At 36.2% G+C, this 26,743-nt stretch overlaps 1 protein-coding gene across 8 annotated transcripts in view; it reads right to left on the reverse strand.

Annotated features, from left to right (window-relative positions):
- The window catches only part of LEPR (leptin receptor), an 82,220-nt gene that overhangs the window by 10,397 nt on the left and 45,080 nt on the right, over positions 1-26,743 (reverse strand). For 7 of the 8 annotated variants that reach the window (XM_078072996.1, XM_036077713.2, XM_078072995.1 and 4 more), the window contains 12 exons: positions 24,704-24,848; positions 18,950-19,240; positions 18,682-18,799; positions 15,989-16,188; positions 13,616-13,764; positions 12,436-12,595; positions 12,232-12,314; positions 10,646-10,862; positions 8,757-8,939; positions 7,222-7,317; positions 5,428-5,533; positions 4,256-4,331 (listed from right to left, as the gene is read on the reverse strand). In XM_078072996.1, the coding sequence (XP_077929122.1) occupies positions 4,256-4,331; positions 5,428-5,533; positions 7,222-7,317; positions 8,757-8,939; positions 10,646-10,862; positions 12,232-12,314; positions 12,436-12,595; positions 13,616-13,764; positions 15,989-16,188; positions 18,682-18,799; positions 18,950-19,240; positions 24,704-24,848 (1,824 nt within the window). Of the gene's footprint in view, positions 1-4,222; positions 4,332-5,427; positions 5,534-7,221; positions 7,318-8,756; positions 8,940-10,645; positions 10,863-12,231; positions 12,315-12,435; positions 12,596-13,615; positions 13,765-15,988; positions 16,189-18,681; positions 18,800-18,949; positions 19,241-24,703; positions 24,849-26,743 lie in introns of all 8 variants that reach the window. The other variant, XM_078072999.1, reaches the window with a different exon arrangement.

A 26,743-nucleotide genomic window follows, 5' to 3' on the forward strand; every position in this document is an offset into this window, starting at 1 on the left:
TAGTGGCATTAGTTACATTAAGCAGTACATTGTTAATATGGGACTGATGGCAAGAGTAGCAGTTTGAGTCCGATGGACCCGGGTTTAACCAAGGTTTTTATAAGGACAGGATAGATGATCAAGATAAGCCACTGAACCACTCTGAGACTCAGTGTGGTCATCAGAAAATAGAAGACTATGAGAGAATTAAAGAAAATAAATGAATATGAAGCAAAGAGTCAATAGTAAATTTGCCTTACCCTCTTTAGAAATACAGCATGAATTACACTATATTATTTTTCCCTAAAAAAGTATATTTTTAGTTATTTAGGAGATTAAAGTAGAAGATGAGATTTTTTTAAGTTATTGCATTTTAGAAGGTTTGATTTTTATCATTAGTAAAAATCTTTGAAATTATATTCTTCACTTTTCAAATATTCCTATTATATTCCAAAAACTGATTTATTCCTAGACTATGTTATCTGTGTACCTGTTAAGCCCTAGAAATAAACTAAGTATCCTGAGGACTGGTTATGCTCAAATAATTATCTTGTAAGATTATAAAGTCAAATATTTGCAGAGGGAAAAAAAAAATCAGTCTTAAAATAAGGATAATGACACCCACTGTAAGTATCTTAAAAATTCTTCACACTTCTTCAGTTTACCAGAACATGGAAAAATTGAGTGAGATTTCAGTCTCTTTGTGTATAATCTCTGTCAGATGATCTGCTGCGACATTGCGCTCATCTTCAGAGCGCATATGTGAGAGGGGAGCATAGAGTCTACAAACACTGACTCAACCTCTATCCATCAAGTGGTTCCTTTGTGCCAGCCATCTTCTGGAAAGGGGAAAGATCATTTGGTGCAGGTTCAAACTTCATTTGCTGAGGTGGGCCTGATCATTTCCCTGCCCTGGTAAACATTTAGAAACCATTTTCATGGTGGTGCAGAGGGAGATTTCAGAGCTTCACATGTTGAAGAGAGAGTATTTTAGCTTCTCTCAGAGAGACAGCAAGATGGTTATTCCCTGCATTCGTGTATACTCGTATAGTGAAGCTTTAAAATTTTTATTTACATAGATATTTAGTTTTGGTGACCAAAAAAACAATGCTCATATTAAAAGAAAGGGCTCCTCATATTTAAGAAAAATAATCTCCTCTTTATACTGTCTTTAATCTCCCTATTTTCAGTTTGTGAATGTGCTATGGTCCTTCTTACCTCCAGGCGTTGTATTCGAAGGTGCTCTACCCCTCCACCACAAAACCTAGTTAATGACTACTCATCTTCCAGAGCTTAGCTCAGTTGTCACTTTCCTGTCTTCACCGCTCATCCCCATCCATCCCACGCACTAAGCTTGGCATGCTGGATCCTTTTCTTTCACAACATGTAGTTTATAATTGTTAGTAGATTATATATATCATATGTATATTGTTATTTCCATTATCGTTGATTAATGCTTATTTCCCCACTTAACTGTCCAGTCCAGGAGTTTCTATTTTTCTGATCAATACAACCTGAAGGTATAGCATAGTGACTAGCACAGGACAGGTATTTAATAAACAGCTGGGGCGCCTGGGTGGCTCAGTCGGTTAAGCAGCTGCCTTCAGCTCAGGTCATGATCCCAGGGTCCTGGGATTGAGTCCCACATCGGGCTCCCTGCTCAGCGGAGAGCCTGCTTCTCCCTCTCCCTCTGCCTGCCTCTCTGCCTGCTTGTGCTCTCTATCTCTCGGTCAAATAAATAAATAGAATCTTAAAAAAAAAAAAATAGCCGGTAAATGAATGAGTGAAAGAAATTAATGAATGAATTTTAAAATGAATAGACTATTTGGGAGATGGTAAAGAAGACAAGTTCTTTCTATTTTGCTTTCCACTCAGCCACTCCTCTATAACCTTACTGTCTTAATTCCCAGATAGTAAGGAAAATCTCTTAAAAATTTGTTTCCCGAGATCCTAGCAACATCCTGGACTTACATGTAAATACTACGTGCTTATTTAATGAGTAAATGAATGAATGAAGGAATGAATGAATGAAAGGCAAATAAATATATATGGCTGAAATATCACTGTAGCTACAATAAATGTTGCTGTGTGAATTCATAATGGAAGAGAGAGGGGAAGAATAAATATTTTACTAATTGAAAAAAATCATGAGCTCTGTTTAATGAAAGGAGACTCCACGGCTTATAGCACCTAAGGGCATAGTTGAGAGGTGTATGGTGTGGGGCTGGTTGGGCTCAAAACAAAGTGAAGTTTCTATAAAGAGAATGATCATCTTGGGCTGCCTGGTCTGAAGATAAGACCGTGTCATTTCTGCTGAAAGGTTACAATTTAATCGTTTGCACTCCTGTATCTACATATATATTTGCTTATTTGTTCATTGAAAAACTAGAGAGCAGTGTTTTTCTCACTGCAAACCATAGGCCAGTAGTAAGTGAAATCAATGTAGTGGGTCGCAACCATTATTTTTTAAAGGAAAATAGAATTTTGAAAATAGAGAGTGCTATATATACTGAAATCCTTTCAGTTTTGCATATCTACATCTATGCATGTACTAGCTGCAAGGTAAAATGTATTTCTTACTGTGGGTCATGGTCAAATAAAAAAAAAAATTGAAAGCCACTGTTATGGAGAAGAATGACTAATAGAATAGGCTCCACAGTCAGACAAATTGGCAAGCCAAGCCTGGTTCTAAAACAAGATACCTAACCACTATAAGCCTGGTTTTTTTCTTCTTTAAAATAAAAATAATGATACTTATCTCACAGTGTCATTGAAAGAATAATAATTTAAAACACCTAAATATGTAAAATAATGATAATTAATAGTTAATTGAGACTTTACTACGCTACAAGTACCATCTTCTTTAATCCCCAAAACAAACCTTATGAGGTAAGTGCCAGTAAACCTCATTTCACAGGAAAGGAAGCTGAGATACTGAGGACTGAAGCAGAAATCTTAATGCATATAAGAGTATGTGTCTCAGTGACTTGCACATAGAGGAATGGACACTATTATGAATTACTGGCATTACTTTAATGAATCCCTACTTTAATACTTCCCATGTAGCAGGAGTTCAACAAATATTTGTGAGGGGTAAAACATACCTCAGGAACTCAGAGCACTCTTCACAATAAATTAAAAGTAAAATGCTCTGGGAACTTAGAGGGGTAGAAATTCTTCTGAACTACTTTTGTTAAAGGAAGGTTTGGGGAAAAGGGCCTACAGTGAGGTCTTCACTGATGTGGTGGGATCTGTAGAGGTAAAGGGAACAGTGAAGGCATGATCAAGGCCCAGGGACAGAAGAAAGAGGATACATAGGTTGGTAACAGATTGTAGAGAGAAGTCATTGAGTACGAGCTTAAAGGGACTGTACTTTATCTTACAGCTAAAAGGAAACCACTGAAGACTTTTAACAGTGACTAATGATAAAGATGCAAGCGTTGAGACTGCTTAATAACCTCCATATGATTACTGTTTAAACATTGTGTAGATATTTTGACATGAAAACTGAATTCTATCTTCTCAATTTTATGGGTGGAAACCCAACCTTGCTTCAGGGGAAATTATAAGAATTAATAAAACATTAGGTAATCTCTAGAGTTTTCTGAGAAATTCTATTATAAGATGTATGTACAAATTATTTTATTATAGCTGATCAATTTATAAAGTACTTTAGCTTGAAAAAAACTATGTGCTTAAATGTAAGTTTTATTAGAACAATTGCATTTTTTGGGTTGCAGAGTTTGAGGACAGGATTATTTATATAGGTTTTAATTGATTTAAATAATTATGGAAATAATTACAGGGATTAAAAATATTGATTCCAGCCTTCACCTAAAGAAATCAATTTATACCAAAAAAGTATATCCAAATATCTGTTCTCCAACAGATTTAACCCTTAATATTCTAATATTTATTTTATTATATACTGTGACACAGAAGATATATAAATACATACATATATTTAATTTCAATATAAATATATACATATATATTTAATTTTAATATAAATATATACATATATATTTAATTTTCATATGATGAACTACCTACAGAATTTTGTTTTATCCTGATTTCAAATCCCTGCATCCTGCTATTCTTGAAAATATGTAATAGATTAAACAGAATTCATATTTAAATGAATTGAATAAAATAAGATTTAAACCTTATCCTTAAAATATTTTAAACCTTAAAAATGTTTATATGCTATATACGGCATACAGCATCTAAAGTGCAATCTTACATATTTTGGGTTAAAAAAAATTGAAAAAGGGACCTTCTGAAAATTAAGTCCTTGTGCCCAGGAACAGTTCTTGGGGTTTGGAACATCCTCCCAAAACAGCTTTTTCATTCTACAAAGGAGAAACAAAAAACATTCATATTGAAAATGTTCACAGTTAATGAATACACAAACTAGAAATTAATCTACCAGATCAGCTATTTCTCAGTAGAATCTGATTCATTTTCACATGCTATTCCATGAAGATTTCCACCAATGTTTTATTTAGACTAAAGTTAATATTCATTATAATAATAAAATAACCAACACTTATTGAATGCTCTGTGCCAGGCACTATGCTAAACACTTTGAGTGGATTTTTCTTGGAGAAACAATATATTAAAAGTGGCCACCAGAGCATCTGGGTGGCTTAGTTAGTTAAGCATCCAACTCCTGATTTCAGCTCAGCTCACGATCTCAGGGTCATGAAATTGAGTTAAGATTCTCTCCCTCTCCCTCTGCCCCTCCCTCCCTTCCTCTCTCTCTCTCTCTCACACACAAAGAAAAAAAGGTGGCCATCAGTTGAGTTTCAGAAACAATTCCACTTGATATGGCCCCATCAGCTCACTTGACTGAAAGATATATTCAGAGTCTAAAATCTCCCATCCCTCTTTTTTGCTATAAGACAAAAGTTTCTGTAGAGATTTGATATGTGTGAAATAATTTCATAGGTCTGGGCCTCTCAGCACACGGTGATATGGCACCCTAGAACCACAAGAACTTCAAGGCCATTTGCCAAACCAGACAGACTGGAGAGCCACACAGTGCTGATTTTTAAAAACTGGAGTGCTTCCTAATCATAAATGAACTAACCACTCCAGGTAAATCTTCACCACTAAAAAGTCCTCAACCCAAATTGTACATCTCTAAAAGCCATTTTTGTTATCTCTGAGAACACACTGCCTAGGATTTCCTGTTATAAGCTTGTTATTTCCTGAATGTATTTACATATAAAACATGAATTTCGTCCATGATGTTTGTGTTGTACTAGCAAAACAGAATGTGGTTTCCTGAAAACAGGCCTTTTCTTTTTAGGCCATCTTAATTGTATACTGAATATACATAAACATATTTAGGAGACTTTAATGTTTCTGATTTGGGTTTTAAATCAAGGTTTAAATACGCTCAAGAGCTTTGGCCATAAAGATTTGTAACACCAAGTACAATACCTTTGGTGTGATATTAACAATGTTCCAAGCAGTAAGATTGAAGAGGAAATAATTATTGGCACAATTACATAGAACCCTGCATCATTCTGGTGTTTTTCAATGTCATCTGAAAAAAAAAAATACAATTCACATGATTCAGAAGCTTGAGGAAATAATAATATCTTTCTGTATCAAAAATTACAGCAGACTTTTTTCTGATTTCATCATAAATCTGTATTACCTTTAAAGATATAAAAATAAAAAAGAAGATAAAAGTATAGCTATGATCACATTAATGAAGTGTTATTTTGTGCAGAATTATGCTTACTGTAAGTTGGCAAAACATTTTTTCAAAATTATTTTTTGCCAATTCCATGTGATCACTTCAGGTTATATGAGAAAGTGCCAATTAAAGTTGTTCCAATGACTCTCTGCCTCAGTATCGCTTCTGGATAGCCAACCTTCAACATCTGCCGATCTCTACCTTGTTCACTCCACACACATTGACCTTGCTTTTCTTGAGCCACCAAGCACGCTCATTCTTCAGAACCTTTGCACTTGCTATCCCTTTGTCTAAAATGCTCTTCTCTTTTGTACTTGCATGGCTTGAACTAAAAAGCCCAATTCTGACCATCCTAACTAAAGCACCACATTTTAACTCTATCCTTTTACCTTACATTTATTTTGCTTCATGGCACTTATTTTTTATTATTATTAAATTAGTCCTTTTATTAATTATTACCAATTGCCACTCTTATGTTATTTTTTATTGATTTGGGGAGTTTTTTTGAGTGCAAGTAATTTTTTTAAGTTTTTATTTAAATTCTAGTTAGTTAACATATAGTGTAATATTGGTTTAAGGAGTAGAATTTAGTGATTCATCACTTACATACAATACCCAGGGCTCATCACAACAAGCATGACACTTATTTCTATCTGCCATTATATTATACATGATTTGTTCACTCTCACTACCATTAGAGCATAGGGATTAAGCTCCATAAGATCAGAGACTGGTCTTTACTGTTCAATCCCTGGTTCTTGTGTCCAGTCTGTGTGTGTCAAATAATAAATGAATGAATTTTTATAATTATTTTAATTCTAAAACCAGGCAAAATATTTCTCTCTTGAAACTTCATTATTAGGTTGCTTGGACTTGAAGACAATTTGAGCCATAATAGCAAAATCAAAATGTTGATACTCCAAGTACAGTAAGATGAATTAGAAATTTAAGAGGCATAATGAATTTATTTCTGTAACTACTTCTCCAGTTTTATTTTTAGAGGAAAAATGTTTCCTTTAAAAGACTGATTAAAATTTAAAGGCTTGGGCACCTGGGTGGCTCAGTCGGTTAAGGGTCTGCCTTTGGCTCAGGTCATGATCCCGGGGTCCTGGGATCGAGCCCTACATCTGGCTCCCTGCTCAGCGGGGAGCCTGCTTCTCCCTCTCCCTCTGCCTGCCGCTCCCCCTGCTTGTGTTCTGTCTCCCTCTCTCTCTGTCAAATAAATAAAATAAAAATCTTTAAAAAAATTTAAGGCTCGTAAGTATGTACCTCCAAAACATATTATTTGGAGGTAGATGCATTTATATGAATTGTACAGAAAATTAGTATTTTTCTATTTAGTCTTTCTGATGATGTATTTTATTGTATTGCTGCATATTTTCCTTTATTTCATTTCCATTAACTTTTTATCCAATTTGAGAATGGAAATGTTAATTTCCAATACCAGAATACCATGCTTGATTATTCTCCTTACTACCACACCAAGGGACCATGTAGCCTCCCTGACACATCTATGTAAGGAAAAGTCTTACCTTGAGTGAAACTATTAATTATCTTTGGTTTCCCCACTCCTTCCATAAATACTGGGTAAAGACTGAATTGATACTTCTCAATGGGGATAAAATGATCTGAAGAGAAAAATATATTAAAGGTCATTCTTACTGAATTCATATTAACAAGTGAAACCTATATAAAAAATTTAGGTGACTCTCCTATTTTTCTGAACATAGAAATAAGTTGTTATTTATGGATCGAAACTGATGATTAAGGGAGTTTCAAAAACCACCTAAGCATTCTAAATTCTTCTAGTAACGACAATAATTTTCAAATAATTTTTGAAAATATTACCCAGAGACATGAGATCGCAATTTTCAAGGGTACGTTCCAATGATAGCCAGTTTGTTCAAGCTCACAGTGTATGAACTTCCACTTTCCCTTTCCCTTTCCAGGACAATATACCCTACCTCCTCTCCCATATCCCCAAAGCCAGCAATAGTCCCCTTTCACGGGCATTTAGCTTGCTTATTTTCCCCATTCAAGGCAGCTGTGAGACTAAAGTCTTATGACATGCAAAGAAATGGGGGTGGGGACCAGGGGTCCTCTTGGCTTATCCGGGGATCCCCCTGTCAGGGGGACAACCATCTGTATCGCAAGGTTCAAAATGAATCTATCAGTGACATATCATTTTTACAAATGTTAATAATATATAGATATTCCACAAGGGATAAATCTTGTTGAAGCCTAGATTATATATTTCCATGGCTTAAAGAAAAGCACAGAGAATAATCATCTGGACAATAGTGGTAATGAATTGAATTTAGTTCTCTATCAATCATTTCTACTTGCCCTGATGCTAAATTCTAGGGCCTCTGGAATGAAATAGAAGCACAAGTCTCTGGAGTAATATTGTATAATAGGGTCATGGCAATCGTTAGCTTCCCTACTAAAACCTTACTCAGACTTCAGATACTGCATTGTGTGGGATTACTTTGTACTTTAATCACCTCCTGGGGCAACTGGTCTACTTTGGGGAGTTATGCTGCCTACATCACTTAGTCCTACATTTGTAGACCTTCAGCCTGGCATTCCCACTCACTGCTAGTAGCATTATAAGTTGGTACATAGATTTGGGAAAACAATTTGGTGGTAGATATCAAAGGCCATTAAAAAGCAGTCTAGAGAAAAAAAAAAGTAAAGCTGCTGGCAGCAACAAAAATGTTCTCAAATAAATAAATGGTTTAAGTAGACTATGGAATAAAATGCTATATGATCATTAAAAATCATGGTTAAAAGGGCTGGGGAGAAAATAGAAATGTGTTTGTGATATATCAAAGGAACAAATCAGAAGAAAAGTGATAGATGATACGATTATGACTGTGTAAAATATTTAGAAAGGATCGAATGAAACAGAATTGAATGTTTATGACAAAGTGATAGAATTATATGTGGTAAGATGGTAGTATCATCTACATTTTTGAAGTTTTCATTAACTGGCTATCTTATTTAAATTAATAATCACTCTAATGCTAATCCATAAGAGAAACTTATTAAAGCACAGCAAACTTACCATGGATATAATACTTCTTAACAGATGGAGGGATCCTAAGCCATTTAATTTCACTGTCTTCATTAAGAATTTTCCACTCAGTAACAAAATACATCAGATAGTAGTCACTGGGTGATAGAGTCCAGGAGAGAAGCACACAACTGTTGTTTAAAGGATAAGCACTGAGTGACTGCACGGTATTTACTGAGGGGAAAAAAAGGAAATTTGTTTTTAAATTCAAAATTAATTTTAAAAAAATCTCCTAATACATTTGAGGCACATATAACCTACTGGAGGAAGGGAAAAGGAAGAGAAGGCTGACATTTATATAGATAAATATAATACAATTATTTTTGTACCACAGAGTCATATATGCAGAAAGATGTGGGAACATATGCCATTGAGGAGAAACCAAAATGGGGTTTTGGGATAGAGTCAAAAAAGTTGCTCTCCACTGGAGTACTGCACAAGCCTATTCATCATCCTCTCTACTTCCCTCCAAACTCCTCTCCTGCTGATGGAGTTGGGCTTTCAAAGGACAAATCTGATTATTTAACACCCTCTGCACAAAGTCCCATTTAAAAGCCTCCACTGGATTTCCACATGTGAGGATGAACTGCCTACCATGTCTGTGAGGCCCAGGCCCAAGCCTCAGCCGACCTCCCAGCCTTTCAGGATTTTGTGCACCAGAGCCACCCTGGTCGTCTTCTGTCGGGTCCTCTCCCGTGCCATGAGGACTTTCGGTCAGACTATTCCTCTCTCAGGAGCCCATGCTCTCTCCCCATCTATACGGCTTCTTAAGAAAGCTTCTCTAACCCTCAATGCCAAGTCAGGTTCTATTTTCTTTTCTTTCATAAAATTACATTCCTTTCCTGGGAACACTGATCTCAGCTTGTAAATAGGCATTAACTTATATGATTATTTGATCAATGTCCGTGCATCTATTGGACTCTTCTGAATGCTGAGACCATTCTCATGGTCTGAATGCTGGTTTTTGAATGGTTTCTGAATGCTGAGACCATTAGAGTTTTTCTCACATTGGAATTCCCACCACCTAACACAGCACAGCATTCAATAAAAATCTCTAGAACATACTGGTTGAAAATATTTTTAGTGTAAAACATTGTGCAGATGCTATGGAACTCACAAGAAGCTTACACCATACATACAAAAGTAATCATAATTTAAGGCAAGATATAAAATACCTTAAGAAAGGTAGAAAGCACCCTGATTTAGGACATATCTAATTAAAGCAACAAGCAAAGACTTCATGGAAGAGATTAGTAGAGGCAGAGTAGATTTGAATTTTCCATTAAAAAGTTATACTTTGAATATGTAATCCAGATTAGGAGCTCCTATTAAAAGAAGTTCTCAATTCTCTAATTAATCAAATACATCAAAATTAATGAAAGAAGGTTCATCACTCATATGAAATGAACTACAGGTTAATTTTCAAATCTGAGCAATTATTTGCATCCATATAGTATGTAATACTATTATGTATATGTAATAAATATAACATACACATATACATGTACTTATTTTTACATATATATATATATATATATATATATATATATATATACACATACACACACAGACCAGGAGAGAGACTGATTTACGTACAACTTCCACTGATGCAAAAGGTTTAAGTATTAGATTTACTAGAATATTCTCATTTATCATAATACTGTATCAACATGGTTCTATTACATGAAAACCCAAGGACCATATTACAAAATCAGGGTGCAATCTCTTTTGCCATTTTTCAGAAAAGAAGAGATAAGAGAAGAGAGTCCTTCAGGTTCAGAGAATTGCAGGCTTCTTGGAAGATCATTTAGAATGGGAGGAGTATGTAAAAATTAAATGCTAAAAGGGGCACAGGTTTACTACCCTGCACCCTTTCTTACCTTTGCTCATAGGCCATGAGAAGGTTAAATTAAAATTCACAAAAGAAGCACCAATTGAATTGACAGCCAGAACTGTAACAGAATGTGCTTGTTCTGTCCACAGGAAAGTGAATTTAGTGTGATTTCCCACATCTTCTGACCATGTTCCATTGCGGGAAGTATGATGTTTTACCACATATTTTCTCACACTGCACAATGAGTCATTTTTCATCAGAGGCTGTAGTAAACATAAAAATTGATTAGTTTAAGGGCTCCAGTGCTTTTTATACCAACCAAGCCCATGAACTCTTCTTATACGTTCCCCACCGGGAGGCAGGGTCAGACCAGGGCAAGCCCTGTCTAGTTCAAGGCTGAGATATGGGGAGGTGACGGGGGATAGAGCTCGTCTCTGACCACAGATGCAGTGAAGGCATCTGGGTGGGTATGGAGGATAGGAAATTTATTTTCTTCCTTTGGGGTTTTTCTCCTTAAGACTCAGAGAATAAACCACTTAAAGATAATTAAATATGGATACAATTAGGACACTTTTCTACCAAGAAGTTTCACACTAATTTTAGAGAAAAGAGAGACCAGCAGGGGGTCAAGAGTTTCCTTATGGAAAAAGCAAACAAGGAATAACCCTCTAGTTCTGTAAAGCAACAACAAGAAAGCTGAAGAGATGTTAATCACCATTTATGTTAATCCCAGTAAGATTTATCATTTGTTTGCTCCTCTTCTGATCTGTTGCTAATTCAAGTAGCAGAGGCTACCAGAACCGTGTATTCGGCACCCCAGAATTTCTGCCCCATAGTTTAAAAAAAAATCATACCAGATCACTGATGATTCCAATATAATATAAAATATATGTCTCTGCTCTTTCATTTTATAGAGTATTAACAATATACCCCCCTGCCCCATTACCACCACCTGTTTCAAATAAGATAAACCAGGGGTGCCTGGGTGGCTCAGTCGGTTAAGCATCTGCCTTTGGCTCAGGTCATGATCCCAGGGTCCTGGGATCGAGCCCCACATCAGGCTCTCTGCTCAGCGGGGAGCCTGCCTCTCCTCCTGCCCCTCCCCCTCCCCCCTGCTTGTGCACGCATGTGCACGCTCTCTCTCTCTCCCTCTCTCTGAAATAAATAAATAAATAATCTTCAAATAAGATAAGCCAAGCCCTTATAAACCCATAGAAAATGATTCTCTACGATAGACTGGAACAGTGCTTCTCAATATATTTGTTTGTCATCGAGATTCCTCTAAGTCAGACATAACGGACAAAAATAAATACAAACGCATATACATGTGTCCCTGCAGGGTGTGGAACAATGTGGGCGGGGGGGAGTAAGATCTGAGCAGGCATCATCTAGTCCAGCCCTGCATTTTTACAGATCAGGAAGCTGCGGCTGAAGAGTCTAAGTGACTCCGCCAAAATAATGCTGACTGAGCTCTAGAGCTCAGCTGAGCTGAGAACAGAATGAATTCCCACACTCCGTGCCAGGGCCCCCTCCACAGAGTTCTTTGCAATCCCATCTCAGAATGGAAACAACCAAGTCAATCTTTCGTGAGCATAAAAATAAAATTTAAGAGTAACATAAAAGCAGGAGTACCTTCCAAAGTAAAGTAACATTTCTCTCCTTTTTAGTGGTGTCTTCCTTAATTATTCTCCAAAATTCAGGTCCTCTGGTAGGAACTGCAGAACGACAAGGAGCCCAAGTGGTACACGTGTTCTCAGGAGGAATATGTTTGAGTCACATTTGAAACACGCCCATATGCTTGCATTTTTAAGACACATTTACAAAATCTCTACAGACCTTTTATATCCATGACAACTGTGTAGACGGGACTACTCCAATTACTCCAATACCCCAGGCCATCCAGCCTCCGGCAGCGCACCTGAACAGCATAGACCGCACACAGGTCTGGCACCAGGACGCTGGCCGACTTTGATTTTGCATCATATACCTCATACATCTGTAAAATAAGGTCAAGCGTTAGACTAATCATTACTAACACCTACATAGGTGGCGGGCCCGAACTGCATTCTATTTAAAACCTTAATACCATTCCAAAACTAAGAGAGAACTGACTTTGTGTTTTCTGGCTTGAGAAATACTTGTATTGGACTTGGATCATGAGCTCCTTCAAGTTAAGGATTGTCTCAGTCATCTTGTTGTTTCCTCCTTAGGACAAGATTTGCACTGGCCTTCTTGCAACCTCGCTCCCCAGTCACTCTTCACTCTGTTACTGATCTCTGTCCACTAATTCCCTAGCCACAAAAACTCTCAACAGTTTTAACCTCATGATTACATAGTGATATCTCTGTTACTCAGTCTCCTCAATAAGCTGGTAAACTGTCACATTCCTTTCAGCTAAAATCTTTATGATCTAATGACATAATATTTAGGGTTCCTGACGTTTCTGGGTCTTTGCAGGCTGCCATCTGAAAACTGACACGGCCAGTCATCATATACTCTGGGTGTGATTTTGGTTGTTTGATAAAAGCAGCTTCTTCCAAAATATGTCCCAATGAATATACACGTACTAAAGAATATTATTAGATGTTAAAGGAAAAAGGGTTCCTCGGTAAAATGAGTTTGAGAAACATAGGATGAAATAAAAGTCACAGATGTTTCTTTAATGCAAGACTTCTCCGAACCCTTAGTATGTAACAGAGTGTGATTTAGTATGTGACAGGAACACACAGTGATGCAGGGTTTCCTAAGTTGATTCAGCCATGCAATCTTTTTTCAAGGAATATTTTATGGGATCAATGTTTTGTCACACTCATTTTGGGAAATGATGGCTTGCAGGAAATGTCATTTCTTGAAAGGGTTAGACCTATAGCAATCTACTTAACAAAAATAGCTACAGAATACAGGAAGAGGTACTTTTATGCCAATAAAATAAATCCTAATCTATACAGTTATTAAAACAGTTGTATGAAATAACATTTAGTGAGGCAAGCTGAAGACATTTCTCGGTAAAAGGTACCTTCCACTGTACTTCTTTTCCATTTAAGCCATAGCGAATCTGGAACTTAAGATTATTCTCTGGAAAGATTGGCTTTTCCCAAAATATTTTCAATAATCCAATTTTTACAGTAATTTCTGCTTTCACACTGGATGGAGGCAGTGGTTTCACTAGAAATTTTAAAAACAGGATACTATAACAGCAACTTAAACAGTGATAATATTTTTAAAACATTATTATGATGTTATAACTTTTATACTCAATATTTATAAAGCAACCTCTCCTTCTCAAAGTTCCTCATTCATTATCTCACTTGATCACCTACAATTTCAGGTGACACGTAAGAAAGGGATTATCTCTATTTTGCAAATAGGTTGATTGGGAAAAAAATCAATACAATGACCATGTCATCTGCAAGTAATAGTAAGATCTGACTAGAAATTGGGCCATTAGTTCCGCATGCAAAAGATTCCGTACTGAACACGTAAGTATCGATAGCATACTCTGTTCTACGTAGAGCTTTAATAAAAGGAAAAATATAACATGCACTGTATTCATTTCCACATGTGTGAGTTTCAAACTGTTCTACTCTTATTATTTCTAAGTCAAGGTCAGAGATAGTCTTACAGAATAAAGCCCCAGTTCTCTATCATCTGAGGAAAACAGGATTTTGAAGGGCAGAAGTAGAGGCAAAGATGACCAGAATGGCAAAGGCTTTAAAAAAAAAAAAAAGTAAAAGACAATATGCAAACTCAACATATTTGGGAACTAAATGTCCCAAAGCCCCAGCACACTAGTGTGAACTTTGAAGCTCCGGACTTCATCAACAATACCTTAGACTGTTGATGACCAAAACCCCTGAACTTTTTCATTACTACAGTTTCTCATACTTATTCAATTCTTCATATATGAAGAAGACACTCTATACCAACCAGTAAGATGACACGCAGTTCATCTCCTGAAAAAATCATTCCTCCTCAGAAAAGGAAGTATGTATGTTTGAGAGACACTAAGATTGTACTTGACTGAATCATATGGATGTCATATGGATCCATTCCATGAATATCTAGTTTACAGAAAGGACGCTTTAAAGCATAAGAGTTTGCATGATCCCCACAGCACACACCCTGGGGAGTTAAGCAGAGCTTTCCACATTTTATGGGTGATAAAATAGTCACAGAGCACTTACATGTCTAGCCCATGTTTACAAAGCTAGTAACAGGTGGTGCTGCATTTGGATCCTAAAGTTGAATCTCCACATTGTTTCCTAGTACTAAGGAGTTGATAGAAGCCCAACTTAAATTCCTTATTTTAGTACTGAAAAGAATAACATCAAAGGTTGTTTGGATAGCATACAGAACTGAATCCATGTTGCATTTGTCATATATTACACGTGAGGTTATATCTGTGCATGTTTGTGGGGTAGAGAGTGGTAGGAGGGTTCTTTGCTGTCCCAAGATACTTAGTACCAGAGAAGTCCTGCTTACAGTAAAATCACTTTAAGTGGAACCAAACTAAATAGCGGGGGGGGGGGGGGGGGGGGAGGGGCTGGCGGGCATGCTAGCTTTGGGAGTGGGGAATCAATTAATTGGGACTCTATAGTGATTTTAAAAAACCCTAAAAATTATGACTTTATGCTATATTTAACAAAATACAGGTTTTAATTCAGATGTGTACTAATTATTTGAAAATAGAATGAATCAAATATTGATTTTTGGCATAATTTCCCAACAAAACAGAATACAGCACCAAAAGATATTCTTTTACCTCTGTTGTATAATCATAAATGGGTCATTTCTCAAAGATTTCACAGCAATATTGGAGAGATATATATTTCAAGAGCTCTCTTAACTTCGAAATCAATATATCTTTTTAAAGAGTATTTAAAATTCATGATGGATATCATCATCCTTGATCTATTGTCTCTTCTTCACTTTAGTTATTTTGAATCCTTCTGCATCCTACACAGCCTCACAAATTAAACCCATGGGTTATGACTACTAGATTACAAAATCCATCACAATACCCAAATTAAATTTTTAAATTAAAAACACCAAATGTTTTCATAAGTATATTGGGAGAAAAACAAAGCAGTGCATTATTTAGATTAATATTACTGCTAAATTTTATTCCCAATGCCCAATATAACTCATCAGATTATATGCTGAAAATATTCCTATTGCAAAAATACTGTGCTATAAGTAACTTAAAATAAAATAAAAATGGCAAAACTTTCTAAGTTTGATTGTCTTCCCAATTCCACTGTAAACATGAAAAAAGTTTTTGTTTAAATATAGTGTGATCAGGAAATGGTAAAACACAACAGTTTCCATGAATCAATCTGAATCCAAATCTGCTAGTAAAAATGAAGACACACAACACAGTTTGACATACCCACGGAATCAGGAACAACACACGTTGGTGGAGAGTCAAGTGAACCCAAAGAGTGATTGATTTTAATCCACATTGTATAGCCGGATAATAGAAAGATTGGCTGAAATATGCATTCATAAAAACCATCTCTCTGCAAATGGCAATCTTTGGGTTCAGATATGGGATGAATAGATGGAACATCAGAACAGTAAAGGCTGCTCCTTAAAAGATATGAGAACAGTCAGTTAATATACAACATTGTTGAAAGCAGTAAGATATTTGAGAATACCATCGTTTCTGTTCCATCTAAAATAAATGTTCTTATTGGAAAGGCATTTTTGAATTCCCAGCTCTATCACAATTTTATGTCTTTCCATAAAAATAGACAATAAACCTTATTAAACATTTTATTAGGTACTAAGTGGAAATGCAAGTAAAATAAATGGCATTGCTCTAAGAAGGAGATAAGGATCCAATTAGAGGTAGGACCTACAACACTTTGAAAGTTAAGCTAATGTTATACATAAGTGATACCATTTTAGAAGTATAGATCGCAAGCGGTATTGGGACATTCCTGAGATGGGAAGGAAGATAAATCCCTTATGCTTTAAATAGGGATTAAATTCCACTACAACTTGAAGACAAAATTGATAGTAAATTACAGCTTAATTGACAATGTCCCAATATTTTCTAGTTCAAAGCAATATAATGAAAATAATACCAATTCTTGATTCATACCTGAATCATATGGTTAAATGTAAAACACATAAAACACATTTTCTCAGAGAAGAAAATTAAGAAAGTAAGTTTTATAACTGTGTCCCGATCTACACTCTACCTCAGAATATACAAAGCATTTCTCCTTTTCTTTGAAATAGCCCTGCTGCCACTATTTGCTCTCAATATGGCATTTAAGTGGTTAAAGTAGCAGTTACTGTTTCCATAAAATTGGAGTTAGGAGGTTACAAGAAAATGAAAAATCTATATTCTTCTGTTTCTCGTTTTCTATTTTTTTGTGACACTTTTCCTGCTTACCCCCTCAAAATTACAATCATTGGGGTGTGGGTATGAATGAGTGCTGGCAGGGGGATGGGGGGGGCGGGCAGGGAAGGGGAGGGCCAGAGATGAGAACAAGGCATGAGGCGTCCTCTGTGGGTAAGAAGAACTGTGACCATGTACTAAAGCACAGTAATACTCCACTTGGAATGCAGAGGTTAGTGTCTTCGTCATAATGACAGCAATAGCCATTTATTGAATATTTACCAGGAGAAATTCTATCGCATAATTATAATTAAATGGAATATATCATTAATTCTAACAGAAACCTTGTAAGTCCTGTTATTCTATCCAGCTTACAGACAAGGAAATCGAGTCTTGGAGAGGTTAAAAAAACCTGCCCGAGTACATGCAGGGACTTTCACAGTTCTTCTATAACTGTTAGCAAGATAAATGGGACACAGAGCTTATGTGATGGTCATCCACAAACACCTTTTTTAATGTGAAAAATGCCATGGAAAGAAAGCAAAGATAGATTATAAAAGTAAAATGGCATCCATGAATATTCTATTGATTTCAAAATACTCCTATCAGGTAAGATAAAGCCAGCTATTATTCCTATGTAAGAAATGTAAAAATTGCCCCATTTTTTTCTAATACTACATAAGAATAGACTGGTCACTTTAGGAATAGAATTCAGATCACAGTATTTGAGGAGGGGGATTTGTTTTTCAAGTAGAAAATTTAGATTTTAAGAATAAATGAGGACAAGTGAAACAAACTGGAAGACCCCAGTACAAACACAAATTGAGACAGGGTGTTTGAGAGCAGTACACATAACTGAAAACTACTAAGAGAGATTATAAAAATAAAAATGTATCTACCTTCTCCTAATCAAGAGTGCTATTATTTCAAATGATACTATGGGAAGATGAAGTCTTGAATTCTTTTCAAAACAGGGAAGGGTAAAAATAAACAAGCACAAATTACTCTCTATTACAACCCTTCACTCCTTAAGTGTTTCTTTCTTAGTCTTTCCTACTTCTTTTTTTTTTTTTTAAAGATTTTATTTATTTGAGAGAGAGAGTGAGAGAGAGAGAGAGCACAAGAGGGAGGAGTGGGAGAGGGAGAAGCAGACTCCCTGCTGAGCAGGGAGCCCGATGCGGGACTCGATCCCTGGACTCCAGGATCATGACCTGAGCCGAAGGCAGTCGCTTAACCAACTGAGCCACCCAGGCGCCCCAGTCTTTCCTACTTCTAAAAGTATTCATATTATGTCTTACAATCTTTGTGCCACTACCTCTGACTTTTTTCCAAAATATTAATCTTCAGCAAATTATTGGACTTTTATAATCGCTGATACTCTCCTCTAGTCAACTCTGAGAGAGTTCAAATTAACTCTCAGAGAGGTCAAATTAAAATGTACAGAAACCAGCTTTTCTTGAATTTCATTCTGTAGTTAAAATGTAATTATGGAAAATTAATCTATTATCAGAAAAACTAATTTGAGGTAAAAACGAATTATATGTTTCACCTCAATGTGAGTTCTTTCAAAAACCACCAATTTATTTGATCCCTTAAAAATTTCCTAATCAAGTAGATTCTACCTTCCTCTTTCAGGAAGAACGTCTACTAGAGGACTGTTACGAGGATATTTCTACAGGAAGTCTTATCTCACCATATCCCCAGAACAATAAAACGGCAAAAACAGTACTTACCTATGATACCTCAACTGCAAAGTACTTCCCATGAGTGATTGGATTGCATTGGTCGACCATCTGCAAGTCATTTTAGTTAAGTACCCATCAGTTTCACATGATATATTGATATTGACATCTATTTAAAACACATTAAAATATTAATACAAAGCAAAAACACCAAAGCAATTTTTAATGAAAATAACATGTCCTTACATTATCAATGGGACTCTAATATAGGGTCCCCAATCCCTGTGGAGGAAAACGGAGAGAATTGCAGTCTTCTTACCAATCACGTAGAGTTCCGCATAGCGATGGTGGCATTCCTGCTGGTTGCAGCAGTACACTGCGTCGTAGGTGAACTTCCCACGAGACTTGGTCGCATTCAAATTTGGAAAGGTGACTTTGCTAACACGGTCACCCACCACGGTATACTGGCTCGGAGGGATTTTCTCAGCTAAATTCAGCCACCAAACAATCTTTTTTGAGGAAACAATCTCGTTTTCACTTTTATAAATGCAGTGAAAAGAAACGTTAGACCCGACACTTGTCAGAATTTTAGGCGGAAAGTATATGACATCTGCAATAAGAGAAGAAGGGGAGGATGTCAGATGAAGACCAAAAACATCCTGTGAGGAATTTACTCTAGTAGAAAGGCTTCACAATGCGTTCAGGATCATACTGCCAAAAATGAAATGAGTGTACTAAGAGACTGGGTAACTGTAATCGCCTGTTTATGGACAGTTACATAGTATCCCAGGCACTCCCATTCCCAAATGACTTGAACTTCCAAAAACGTCTTCACTGTTTTCTAAACATACAGACTTAGTACAAAATAGGTTTTAGTGCGTACTTGTCACTTGCTAATGGATAGGCCGAAAATTAATTCAAATGAAATATAATCTAATTCCACAATGACACGTTTTCCATCAGACTCCGCTTTAAGAATCAGTGAACTGTAGGGTGAGTTTTTGAATCAAATCACTCTAAGGCAAAATCCTGAAGAAAAAATGGTGGTTGCTATTGTTTCATTTGGATATATGAAAACTTCAAATAAGCAGGTAAAGTAGAAAAATAAGATTTAAGTAAGAAAACTAGTTAGGATATGTAAAATCAATAATGCACCAACGCACCAAAACAGGAAAAACTGTAAATACTGATCTGTAATATTTTAAGTTATTTAATGCCAGTATGCTGTGGTTAAGGACAAGGGGAACCAATATTTTTCTAAAATATTATTTTTAAGGCCTCTACACTATTCCATACTACTTTTTGGCCCCCTATTGTTGGAAACATAGTTTGCCTCTATTTTAAATTAGAAACAGAATAAAAGTAAATGACTGTTTACACAGGAAGAAATTATTTCTGCCACAATGCATTACAAAAACAGTATATTTCAGTTGTGCAATTTAAGGTAGGCCATTTTCTGCTGAAAGAATATGAGTATCTGTTTTCATACATATCATCCGGATGACCCCCAAAACAAAAACAAAAAACTTCATTTATTTATTATTTATTATTATTTATTATTAATAAATTTATTTATTATTATTATTATTATCATTTATTATTCATGTTTTTTTCTTTTTTGTAATAGCAAGCTAAACTCCCCTGTCCTTATATTTACAATCCATACAAAACCTCTGTACTTGGTATTTCTACAGTCAAGCATAAACAGGAAAAATTTTAGTAGCATGAAATCACTGGACAGAAGTCAGTCCATTAGATTTATAATCCTAGCCTAGGGTGACACTCAAGCTTCATTGGCACATTACTTACTACACACAAGTACCTAGCACAGACCTGAAAGATTATTAACCTACTTTCAATATGCTCCACATCTCATTACTGAACTGCTTCAGAAGTCTAAGAGTAATTTATTTTTTTAAAGAGTACAAATAAGACTTCAAAAGTTAAGCTGAATCTTTTAAAGATAATAAAAATCTCAAAGCACTTCACTTCAAAATTGAATGCCTAAGTAAGGCTTAATTGAGAAATACAGTTAAAGTCATAGTATTTTGGCATGATTAAATACTAAAATATTAGCTTAAAAAGAATAAAAACAAGTTATTAAAAACCTGATTTTGTAAAATTTACACTGAATATATAGAAATTGATATGAAGTAAATGTTAAATATTTAATTTTCAAAATAATACAAATATATATTTTATTCTCATGTGAGATACACAATATTTAATTTGTAAAATAAAATAATTTTCTTCTTATGACTAAGTACTAATACTTTTGCAGAATCTACACTAACGAATTTCATTAAAAGAAATTCTATTGATAAATATTAGTGAATTACTCAAATGAACATAACTCATAAATCAAAACATCTTAGTTAAAGTTATTTTAAAATGTGTTTATTATAGCACCAGAAAATAGATTTTTACATTTTCAAAGCAGATTTCCTATTTTTCTTTATGGGGAAAATATTTTCTCTAATACATTACAAGCACTGTCAAGTATGAAACGTAGAAATTAACTGTTTCTCCTCTTCTCTGGCAGCACAAGATTGCAATTAAGAAAGGTATTACAAAAAAAAAGAGAAAGGTATTACAAGAAGTCAGCACTTCTAAACTTATTTTCAGTATGTAGCATAACTTAATTGCAATATTCTTGGCCTTCTTAAGTTCTGGCAAGGTCCCGGGTATTCTTCTAAGGGTCCAAGATCTCCCAAATCCGTAAGAATTCCTTGATTAAAAATGGTCAATGCTTCTTTAACTGTGTACTTGGTAGGTATAGCTTTAATAAATCAATGAAAAACAACAACAAAAATCATTGAACAAAATGTAGTAGCTATAAAGGAACTGATAATTAGCATCTGTTGGCTCTGGCACCAATACATCAGACAGTCTCTGTTCCAAAAAAAAAAATCAATAAAATCCAGAGTGTTTGGAAATGATAAAGTAGATGTGCTAATTCATTCTAAGTAAGTTAATGCCTCAGTCTTACAGAATGTTTCTGTTTCGTGGATGCCAACAGTGAACAGCAGAGGATAATCTAATCATATTAAACACCTAGGTTTAAGGGAGAAGGATCCAAATCCTTTTACACAAGAAGAGGAAGCTCCCAAGTTTGGAAAAACATACTTCACTGGTGCACACGGTTCAAGAACAAGCCTCCAGTGCTGTAAGCGCTGGGGGATGTGGGAACTGCTTCGAAGGCAACTCAGCAAACCTGAGACCTGAAAAACCCAAGCAACGCTGAAACCTCATTTATCAGGAACCATGAAGGAAATGAGGTGTTCCGCTAAAGTGCTCTATGTAATTAAGCTTACCGCTGATTAGTGCCCAGGATCAATTTTTGGTGACATAAACATATGTCAGGCACTTAATCACTGTATTAGTGCGTACAAACATGACTCTGGAATTAGACTGCCGGCTCTAGATTGTGCCAACTTTTACAATGTACTTAACCTCTCTAAATCCCGATTTCTTTGCGAAAGGGGAATATCAGCACCTATCTCACAGGGGATCGAAAGGATAAAATGATAATATATGGAAAGCACTTAGAACAGTGCTTGAAACACAGGAAGCACTCCATAACTGTCATTATCATTATTATTATTATTATTCAGTAGAGAAGTATGAACCTACTTATACCTTTGATTTGTGATTCAGTACCCATCATTAACGTCGTTACTGTAGACGATCCTATAACAGAGAAATGTGCTTGGGAGCTACTGAAGTGTGGAAGCTCCTCTCCCCGCACTTGGTGTCCCTAGTCTCCTTTATATTTGGTAAGTTTCTGTCTTTCCCTTAATAATCACCTGGTACCACTCACTGGCATTTAAGCCATCCAAGCCTGTTAAATTAGTAAGCTTACCTTTACATTCATTGCTAAATCAACAAATTCTGCCCTTGGGGGAGCTATTTACTTACTGTCTGGATTTATTTTTCACTTACTATCAGATATTTCTATTTGGGATGTCTAAAGTCACTAGAGGGACACACCTGTGGCGAATAAGTAAAAGGCCCAGTGCTAACTGCAATATTGTTAGACACTTTAGCAAGTAAATTGGCAAAGTTTCTTTTCAACAAAACATATCTTTATTACTGTCATGTACACAAAACCCTAAATATTTGCATAGGGAAAAGCATATATATATACATATGTATGTGCTTTATAATATATATTAATAAATCTGATTTATATCATGTATAAAAACATATAAATGTGGTCCAACATATTAAAACCAAGCAAATTTAATCCTACAGATATTGACGTGAACTAAGAAAGTAATAGTAGTCTAAAAGGGTTTTGTACTAAGTAAAACAGAACTAAAACTATGTCCATCCAAAGGTGTAAAAACCTAAGTTGAACACTCCAAAACAAAAACTTACATGAAATGTAACACAAATAACTATTATATTATACTGGATCAAAATGTTGATCTTAACCCCACTGAATACAGAATTGTTAAGAATCATTATTCTAAAAAGGTATAATATATAACTTGAATATTAGCAAACCTTAAAAATAATAATGATCCTTTTAGAATTTCCCTCTTCTTTAGGGAGGGTAGGTTTTCAGATCTAATTAGAAGTAAAATCACAAAGAAGAAAGCCATCCCACTCAGGGTGGGAGTCAGGATTACTAGCCTCCTCTGCCACCCACTTTACCCCATCCCGTTCTCTTAAAAACCTCCACGTGTTGTAATTTATCCCCCTCTACATAATTCACCGCTGGTCATTAAGACCTATTAATCAACGATAAATAATTGAATGTAGAAAAGCTGACCTTCCTCCGAAAAATTCCAGAAGCTGAGTCGTCAGCACACACATTGTGATGCTCAATAATTATCTGAGGAATCGTGATGAGAAATCCATGTCTTCTAAATCTGTTCACAGAAGGTTCCTGGCTTTCCTAGTGAGAACCAATCCTTCCCATTGCCTAGTACTTTGCTAGCTCTTCTGACAAGCTTGCTCATGCAATTAGTTATGTATCTTACCAACTTGAAACCTTCATTAGATGCTGAGATTTTGCATATTGAGATTGTGGCTGTGTAAACTATGATTGCATCTACTGTTTACTGGGTGCTTACTAAAGGTCAGGCACCGCAGCGACCACAGTAGGTGCACTGTTTCAGTCTATCCATAATAAAAATGTCCCTATTTTGCAGATGGGGCAACTGAGGCATAGAAAGGTGAAGAAACTTTCCAAACAAGTGGTGAGGCCAGTACTTCCATAAGATTCTGTCAGACTCTAAAGTCTGTGCTCTTAAACCACTAATGCTACTGGCTTTTTGACAAGTCAATGCTTTTTAAATAGGAAGTAACCAATAAATGAACTTATTTCATTAAATGTGTTGACTGTCTGCTTAGTGATTTTCAGGGGACTTGCTGTCTCTATATATCCATAATCAACCTGCACGAGTTTCAGTAGGAATCATTTTGCTCTTTTGACAGATCAGACAATGAAGCAAAGAACCCTGAAGTGTCTTCCTAGCGTCACAAGTTAGCATATGACAGGGTTGGACTATTCTAAGGTTCCTGGGACTATTTATAAACCACCACCTCAACTTCATGAGGAAGTTTTGAATAAACCACAGTTTTTCTGATGTTAAAGATTAAAAACATGAAAACTGAAAGTGAAAACTCTCAAAAGCCAGCATCTGGAGTGAAAAGAATTATTTCATTATGTTATTATTTATTATATTATATAAAATATAATAATTAAATGAAATTTGAATATTTGGAATTTATGTCAAATAAATATATCTGATTTTAAATGTAAATTAAGGAAACACTGATACCAGTAGCATTCTGAATTTGTGAATTTGGAACCTTTCTATTAAGTCTATCTTTTGAATGGGTAAGAGTAATTCATGTACGCACATAAACTTGGGAGCTCTTCTATAAGTTGTTTTTACACGTTTTCATTCACAAAGTAACCTGCCAACACTTAAATAAAACGTTAATATTGTGTCCCTCCTCTTGGTTTACTGCTACGAAATTTAAGATGCTTATAACAGGCCAAGGGAAAAATCAGGAAGCATATTCTCCTCTCGATAGGAGCTACTATTACAAAACCTACCTTGTGTGGTAAAGATAAGAGGGGTGCTCCAGTCACCCCAGGTTCCTGGGCCATCCAGTCTCTTGCCCCTCACTTGAACCTCGTATGAAGACCCAGGAAGCACACTGTCTATCAGCAGAGATGTAGCTGAGACAATTTCATCAGCCTGTTAAATATTGTTTGAAAACATCAGAGCATCAAGTTGACATGGAACCTTCATCAAAACTGAGAACAAGCAGTCCCAACAAATTTCAAAGGATGAAAGTCTTACAGAATAGTTGGCCGGCCACGGTGGAATTAAACAGAAATCAGTAACAAAATAACAAATGTTTGCACTTTTGTCAATAAATTTTTTTTAAAGATTTTATTTATTTATTTGACAGAGAGAGACACAGCGAGAGAGGGAACACAAGCAGGGGGAGTGGGAGAGGGAGAAGCAGGCTTCCCGCCGAGCAGGGAGCCCGATCGATGTGGGTCTCGATCCCAGGACCCTGGGACCATGACCTGAGCCGGAGGCAGACGCTTAACGACTGAGCCACCCAGATGCCACTGTCAATAAAATTTTAAATAGCCCGCGAGTCCAAGAAGAAAATCACAATGATAATCAGCAGATATTTTTAACTGAATGATAACGAATATTGACCTTGTGAAATTTGACAGGTACAGCTAAAATCAGCTGGGAGTTTCAGGACACTGCTGACATCTATAATACACACCTGATAGAAAATGATGAGCAGGAGCGGACACAGAATTAGAAACATTCCTAGAGGAAAGTGTCACAGAGGAGGGCGTGAATAATTTTAAGAACCTGAACCTGATAAGCTATAGTAAATCAAAATACAGTTTACAAACTAGAGGGTAAATATCTAAGAGACCTAATTCTGCAAGAAACAACTACTAAGAATTGCTTAGCGGGGTGCCTGGGTGGCTCAGTTGTTAAGCGGCTGCCCTCGGCTCAGGTCATGGTCCCAGGGTCCTGGGATCGAGCCCCTCATCGGGCTCCCTGCTCAGCGGGGAGCCTGCTTCTCCCTCTCCCACTCCCCCTGCTTGTGTTCCCTCTCTTGCTGTCTCTCTCTGTCAAATAAATAAATAAAATCTTAAAAAAAAAAAAAAGAATCGCTTAGCAAATACATTCTATTTTCCAATGACGTACTCCAAAGTTATTGAAATCCCTGGCCTCTTAAACTGTGGGTTCCAGAAACCAAAAGGGTGAAAGCACCACAAATGTATTCTATAATAGCAGGTCACCTAGATTTCAAATCCTATTGTTTCTATTTTGCAGATGAGAAAGCTGAAGCCCAGAGAAGTCTTAACTCTGCTTTTCCCACACAGGACACCAAGGATTTATTTTCTGCTCTTAATGAAAATAAAGTCTTTACAAAATTGGCCCAGAGGTACAAAGACAGGTTTTTACTTCTAAATTATATAACAATTCGTTTCACAAAGGAAAATGCCAAAGTCCAAGCACGGCCCATGCTCTTTATGACGTCCTCCTTCTCCTCTCCTGCTCCTCTTTGATTCATCCACTGCAACTCTTGCCCTCACTGCCTACCCCGGCCTCCAGCTTCTTACCCGGCGTAGGGCCACTGAATTACTGTCTTCTCTCTTTGGAAACTAATTCCCCCAGATATCTACTTCACTAACCTCCTTCAGAGCCTTGCTCAAATGTCACCTTCTCCATGAGGTCTTCCCCACCTCCACTTAATATTACAACCTACCAGCTCTACCAGCACCCGTTAGCTCTACCACTCAGTGCATCCTGATGCAAACAGAACAGTTCCTAGCACCTAGGAGGTTCTCAATAAATACTGAAAGAATGCAAAAAGAATTTGACAGACCTTGTATTACAAATGCGTGTGCTGCAAGTAAGTATGTTGAGCAATAAAACAATAGTTGGAATCGTAAAATCAGAAATCAGAGGTCTGTAGGTGAGAAAATTATCATTATGAATTCAAGTTTCTATAACTGGACTTCCTGTAGCCATTTAGCTCTGTGTGTGTGTGTGTGTGTGTGTGTGTGTGTGTGTGTGTAAGGAAGAGAGAGAGGGAGGGAAAGGGAGAG

This window comes from Halichoerus grypus, chromosome 5 (assembly GCF_964656455.1).
Source record: "Halichoerus grypus chromosome 5, mHalGry1.hap1.1, whole genome shotgun sequence".
Classification (NCBI taxonomy): Eukaryota; Metazoa; Chordata; class Mammalia; order Carnivora; family Phocidae; genus Halichoerus; species Halichoerus grypus.